Source organism: Pavona decussata, unplaced genomic scaffold, assembly GCF_977016875.1.
Source record: "Pavona decussata unplaced genomic scaffold, jaPavDecu1.1 SCAFFOLD_279, whole genome shotgun sequence".
Taxonomy (NCBI): domain Eukaryota; kingdom Metazoa; phylum Cnidaria; class Anthozoa; order Scleractinia; family Agariciidae; genus Pavona; species Pavona decussata.
The window spans coordinates 16248-23750 of NW_028145680.1; the positions used below are offsets into that span (position 1 = coordinate 16248).

Sequence of the window (7503 nt, forward strand, 5' to 3'; positions counted from 1 at the left end):
GAAACTTTTACGGTGAAAAAAAATATATTTTCAGTGGATTTACATTTCCATGTAATCTGATGGAAAACGGGCTATCGAAAAATAACTCTTAGAGCCTGGAAATTACGTTCGGATACAAGTTTGACATCTAATGAGCATAACACAGAGGTAATCTTTAAATGTACAGGAAGTCTTTGACGAATCAATCGTGTTAAGCATCTGCTTGATAATTCCACTACTGGTGTCGGTGTTGAATGCTATCGTATTTAGCAAGCTTTTCTGTTCCCCCTCTGTTTGGTCTAACATCACAAAGAGGAACGTTCCATGCGTTCAGACAGTGCAGAATTTAGCCGTTCGCATTGCAACTGGAGTAAAGTTAAGACATACCATCACCTCACGCCATCTTGAAAACCGCTTCACTGGTTGCCATAATGACTTTTAAATGTGTTAAAGGACTCGCCCAGCCCTATTTCAGAAAAAAACTTAATTAAGAAAAAGAGCGTTGTGTACTCTCCTCATACCAGAAACATCAATAAGTAAATAACATGGGCTCCTTAAACCAGGGGTTTCTATATTCTTAATGAAATGAGGTAGAAATTTATAAATAAGTCTTTTCACTTGTTAAAACAGACATTGCCGATAAAGGCGCTACGAAAGAACAGGTTTATTTTGCTATATGACTTGAGCGTGCAATTAGTTGTTTATGCCATTTGGCGCGCGAGGGCCGAATTGGCATTATTTTCAAACCACAAAGCGTACGTTTGTTACACATTTCTCAGCGTCTATAATAAGTTCCGGTGATTCAGGTGGAAACTGTATTACCATATAAGTTCATGGATCTCCGGGTACGCCTGAATATGGAATACAGCCAAGCCAGACACTCTGCGTCGTTTCTGTTCTTCCGTGTGACTTCGTGTCGAAGTGTAAAAAAAAAAAAAAAAAAAAAAAAAAAAAAAAAAAAACAGTGAAAGCCTAATTAAACTTTCAACAATAGGCACGCTATATATGCACCCGAACGATTGCTGGAAATCGCGCAATCGAATCACCAAAAACACACGGAACTTCAAGGTAGTGATACCATTAAATCTATTAAGTCATCCGTATTATTAAGTTCAGCCTTACTCACAGGCCTGAGTGTGAAGGGCTCGGCGCGCGAAGTGTGAAGGGCTCGGCGCGCGAACTTAACAACTTTATTCCTGAAAAGAAGGCTAAAAGATGTTACGCCACAGTCATGCACGTCACCGATCTGTAGCGAATTGAGTTTCAAATCTTCATTGAATAACAAAAGCAAAAATTCATTTCATTGTATTAGATCTAAATTGCATATTAAGTCCTATATTAAAATATATCAATTTGTAGGTAGAGTCCTTTGTTAACTCTTTGCATAAAGCTCAACTGATGTTTATGAGACAGTTAGAGACATTGTTTGGTAAAACATCTGATTACTCTCTAAGAAACAACGATTTCAGCTGCCTTAAGGATTGATATCAGACGCTATGCCAAACACTAAAGTAACACTAATTTGGTTACTTGGGCCGTGATCTGTAGTGTTAATTATTCATCCGAGGTCAATGCCTTGCATTGCCTCTGAGCGTTCAAATAAAACACGACTTACAGGGCATAATTACACTTAGTCAACACTGAACAAGGGCTGTGACCATCAGCGCCATGAATCAATTAGTAGTATGGTAAAAACAATGGCACCCAATGAGAGTTTTCTCTCAGATCATTTGAAACGCTTTTTTTAGGCTATCTGGAGTGCCTTTAAAGCTCTGTAGATTCATTTAAAGCTGCGCTATAATATTTTTATCTGTTCGGTCATTCTAGGGGAACTTGAGTCTTTTCGAAATTACTAGGGCATTTTTGTCCATTTCCCAAAAAAATTAGGTCTTATTTCCTTTCCGAAAATCTTAGCTGACCTTTACTCGGTACCCGAAACGACATTTTATCAATCCGAAAACACCAGGCCTTAAATTTCCCATATCACGAAAGTTCAAGGCGAAAATTATTTTTAGAAAATTGTAGGGGATTAAGGGCCTTCCGAACAGACAATCAGTACCGAAACGATCCGTTGGGTGCCCCTGTAAAAACTTGTTCGAAAAAAATACCATTTGTTAAAATGTGCTATTGTTATACGCCCCCACCCCCTTATATTTAAGTAAACGACATTCAGTGGAAATTACTTATATTTATTAAACTCATGCAGTGAATGTGAAAACTGCATCTAATACAACATTAGTACAACTTTACTTAAAGTCCTTCTTGCTGCAGCACCAACTCAGTTGTCATAACGTCTTTTCGACATTTCGTTTCGAGCTAGTGAATACTAAAATCCTATTTATTTCTTCATTATTTTCACTGTGCGGCGTTATCATTTTCATCATCAGTAGAAGGCAGTGATTCATAAAATCGAACAGCATGTTCAGATAAGTATTTCTGTGCTAATTTAACACAAGATCGTTTAACGTCCTCGCGTACCGGCCTCCTTTCTTGTCGTAAATTAGTGAGAAGTTCTGGTCTTAGCTCAGTAGCTTGTTTCTTCTTTATAAAGGAAACTTTCCGCGGTAATTGTTTAGGATTTATTTTGAATCTAATGAAGACGTTATCAGGATGATGGACCAGCTGAAGCTCCCCCTCTTCATTGACTCGTTCTCCATATCCGAAATTGAGCCAGGCGATGTTTTTGACCTCAAACCTTTCCCCTTCTAAGTCCTCGTTACGGCTTACGTACTGTAGTCGAAGGAAAGATTTGTAGTCCTTTATCATGTCTAGGGTAACGCAATGCACTGTGACGCCGGATAGTTTTTCTTGTTCCAAAACTGTTGCCCATTTTAGCGGGGTGTCAATAACTTCGTGCTTTTGGAAGAGCGTTTGTATATTTCCAAATCGTCTATCGCAAACGGAGTAAGTGTGGCCCTCAAGCAAAAATTTCAAGTCAGCTCTTAGAAATTGTCCCCTTCTTACTACATGGTCCAGGTAGAAAAACAGGAAGCATTCCTTGAATTGTCCAGGAGCATTATCACACCAAATAATTAAATGGTCATGCTTTCCAAGCTTATTTTCAAGTTGAATGAGCAAATAATCCATTAAAGATATCACCTCGTTTGGTCCAGTGGTACCGATGGTTTCATCGTACAGAAAACAATGAATGTTTTCTTCGTTGGCGCAGTATATACCCAAGTGGTGTGTTCTAAGCCTCGTGCAGTAATACGCGTCTTGGGAACTGACTTTGGGTGTCTTGAGCGATTTATCAAAATCCAGCTGCAAGGTAATTGTTCTTGGGAACATATCTCTGTGAATATAATGTGTTTCAATATCTAATTATATAAAGAAACCCGTTATATTTATCCTTTGGCAAGCGTATTTATTTTAGCTGGAAGATACGAGAAGCTTCTTGTGACGTGAAACTGGTAAGTTACAGGAGCGTTCTAGAAGAGATTAAGATTTCGCAATTGCAATCACTGCTGCAGATGCAGTAATTACACTGTAGTCCCGTCTATTTTTCTCCTTTTACTTATTCATTTATTACGCAAGGAACGTGCATACAATAAATTGATAATTAGACCATGTACCTTAATTTATTACGAAGTAAAACAAGTGCCATTCTCAGACATTAAGGATAATTCGGAAGGAAGTTTTTGTGTACAACAGCACGACAGGGGGTGTTTTTGTAGAACTGCATGCCATCTGGTGCAGACATCATAGATAATTGCTCAATTATCGGGCAACCAGACCACTTGAGATACAATGAAGAGGGTATATTTGTTTTACTTTTCGCGAATGTTCGAGTGATTGCTGGAGGAAAGGAGCCAAAAAACTAGGACTCTATACTGGCCTAAGATCTGTTTATCACTAGGTTAGGTTTCAGTTATATAACATCTCGTTGAACTATTGGATAGAGCTTCTGATGACAATTTGATTTTTGCGTGTTTCCAAGCCACGCTCTGCTGCTTCCGTCTTTTTTTTTTTCCGCGAATTGTAATTAACTGGTCCGAGCCTGTGGAACTTTGCACCCACTAAACGTTTTCAAAACAATCGTATCTGATTGCATTATTTTGGTAGAACAGGGCAGGGGACGGTGGAGCCTATTTTCAACTGGGGGGCTTGAAAACGAGCGCCGGGTTCGCGAGTCATCCTCCCCCAGAAAATTCTGAAATCGAGAGGCTCGGAAATGGTTTTTCAACATTTTCTATGAGATATTTTCTGCCAAAAAGTTTCCGACAGTTTTTGTATAAGGTCGTAGCTTTGTAAATCCTCGTCACGAAATAAAGCAAGTACGATTCAAACACTACTTTCATCTAGCGGATATACTTTTATGTATTCTACGTCTTTTCTAATGAAAATAACTTGCGAGCATGAATCAAATTAACGTTAACAGAAGTAGTTTACTATTCAGTCAAAAATGTCAAGAGACACGATCCGGTCCCTTGCTCAAAAATGACAACAATCTGACGGAGTCAATAAAAGTAACTAAATGTTTTAACAACTATAAAATGGTCTTTTACAACATATTATTACAAGTTTTGCTCCATGAGTCGGTAGCTCAGTGTAGCAACGGCAATCTTATTTCTTAACACAATAGTTAATGAAAATCCGCCACCGTGAATTTCCCGAAATTTCTCTTGCGATTGTCATTTTATGATACAAAAACATTGGCAACCGGTACCAGGCAAATGCCATCCAGTCTTGTCTTGTGAGTGTTTAGGATGGACAGATTATTAAATCGTGCTCGACACATTTGAGAAAGAAGCCAGGTTTTCCACTCATCTAGCGGTTGAAAACGCTCTCCTGTGAAACTGGTAGCAGGATTAACGTGTATTAGATTACAGACTTTTGTTACTTAGCCAATGAAATCTCGTTCGTGTACATTCAAAGTTTTCGCGTCGCGCGTCACTTGCGCTTCTTGTAAACAAGAAATGCTGGCTGGTTGAAGCGCTCCTTTATAGCAGATGTTAAGCAATCTTATGCTCCAAAGTATAGTCCTTGGTAGTAGTCAAGAGCTGTGCTCGGATGATGTGGCTCACTAGTGCCCACTTCATAACGTGAATGAGCGCGCCGTTTTCTTGGGAGCATCTTCTTTCTCTTTTATTCTTCGTATGTTCCCCATACTAAAACAAAATAAATTGCTGTATTCGTAATAGGTAGAGGGGGGCTACCCCCCCCCCCTCCCCAGCATACCCTGACCCGCCGTCCCCGCAGGGTACAATAATCTTCATGGGGAAAATATAATTTGGAATAACGTTCTACCGTAATGAAGAGTTTCAGTGTGTCGAAGTCTGATTAGTTCAACACAATCACTTTACTTTTTATATAGCGAGTCCAACGTCCCTGACGGATTGTTGTAAGCAAGTAAGTATATCACAAGATTTTCAGTTATGCCATATGCTGCTAACCTCAAATTCCATGCGGCATAGCGATGTTTCAAAAGCTAAAGCGCTTTAGCTAATAATCAGCGTATTGTGAGCTTACGTCGAGCGCGTGTACTGTTCAGTAAAAGTGCCTTAATTTGCTAGCGTGAAGCAACTAATTCTCAAGAAGAAGCGCGGGGCAAAATGTCCTTTTCTAAAACGATTTATTACTTTTGCTGTTGCGAAAGGAAACGAACACAGGTTTGTACCAACAGAAGACATATTCCGAGAGTATTGCGCTGCGGTGCCTGTGTGGACTGAAGATGACAGTCTGCATGGCCAGACTAAATACCTGATGAAGAAGACAGGTTTTTATAAGGCAAGTATAACAGTATCTCAATGCTGCCAGTTTTGCAGTCCTAAATTGGGCTACCTTTTATCCAGAGTATTTTGGCCATTAGTTATGAGTGAAAGAGTAACTTTCTTTGTCTAATGGGCATAATCTTATCTTCAGTGTAGAAATAAATTAATGGCCTTAAAATTATTTTCCAACACAGTTTCGTGGAATTCAATTTTATCGTAAATTTATCCGCTTCCCATTCGGGATACACGTCACACAGTTCCAACAATAAATTGAGGATATATTTTCAACGAACACACGTTTTTTTTTTCTGAACAGTACTTCGGGACATGTAAAACTTCAAAACTACCGTAGTCTTCTCATTTGTTCACCTTTTACGTGCCACTGGCCTTAGCATATTTCTCGTTTTCATTGAGAATTATCGTAAATACAAATGAGACCTTCTATTTGTAGTCGAACCAGCTGTGACTGTGATCACAGTTGAAGTCAGTTAGTCAGTTACAGGGAGTCACCTTCCTAGGAAAACAACTTTCCTTCGTCAAATTGTCGTATGTCTTTTCTTGGAAGGGAAGCCACACAAATGTTGGTCACCAATGGGCACTTTCAGAATGTTTCTACTGTTTTATTGACAAATATGGAGCGGTACAGTACGACACAACAAAATACAATACTGAAATGTATACTTACAAAAAACACTAAACTGAGGTTAAGAAAAACTACTTACAACTTGATATCTCCTATTTTCAACTCAATTTTTAATCCCACAGCTGGACTCCATTATGGTATACAATTTTCTGACAAGTTGCACAACAATACCAGTCTACCGTTTTAATGCTTTCTTTCTTTGTTTTTATCAAGATAGATCCTTTTGAAGGTTACCCCCAAAATCTACTAATTTAGGGCGCTACCCCAAGGACTCAAGGCAGAATGCCAATGTGAAGCCCTTCGTATCAATTAAGAACACAGACCATCCCCGTGTTTTCTTTGTTACCCTTCGTGATATTACAAAGAATACGGAACTTCTGTGGAACTATAACGATGCTGAGTGGGAAATCCAGCAACAAAGGCAAACTCTTCTTTTTAAGTGAATCGCAATACACTCTTTTCTTTTCATAACAATGTTATTTTTTCCGGCCCAGACTGAATACTCTTCTTTTTCTGCCGATGTTAGGCTTAAAATATTCTTGTGAGTATTCTCAGATTTTAGCGTGTGACATTCAGTTTATCAGTTGGCTAGTTTTGCCGTTTAGAGAAAGGAATCATTTTATCCTGTTTTGTTAAAACATATAACTGTATTGTATTTACAAATTTTCAACACAAAATTACATTCTTTTCAAATCTCGGGCTCGGGTTTATTTTTTAAAATATTCTTAAATTCCCCCAAAAATCTCAGCTTCGAAATTCTAATGAAATACATTCCTATAAACAGAAAAGAGTGTTCCGTTTCAGAAACCTATCTCTTGTATTTGACTATTAAATAAAAACTAGAGTGGCTAAACTAACGCGTCTTTCGCGTATTTATCATTCATTCTGCGTAAAGAGAAAGGTTTGACAAGAAGGTAGCTCTAGAGAGACACCATGTATTTTGCTCCCACTTGAGCGTTTAATATTCACAACTACAGTCAACACCCTGACAACACGAACAGCAGCAAGGTCCAAGGCGAAAATAAATTATAGACGTTTCAAAGAAATAAATTCCCGCTATTACGGACAGTCGCTATTTAGAACACTAACTTATGGTCCCGAGGGTGTCCACAATAAAAGGAGTTGGCCGTATTGATTAAAACTTATTATGCTTCCTTTGATGTCCTGTCT

The 7503-nt window shown here is 38.6% G+C and overlaps 1 protein-coding gene across 1 annotated transcript; it reads right to left on the bottom strand.

Moving 5' to 3' along the window:
- Positions 1-1518: 1518 nt before the first annotated feature.
- Positions 1519-3333, bottom strand: LOC146455379 (uncharacterized). Its single transcript, XM_085094384.1, has one exon. The coding sequence runs from the start codon at positions 3265-3267 to the stop codon at positions 2335-2337; it is 933 nt and encodes a 310-aa protein (XP_084950510.1). The 5' UTR covers positions 3268-3333; the 3' UTR covers positions 1519-2334.
- Between the last annotated feature and the right edge of the window lie 4170 nt (positions 3334-7503).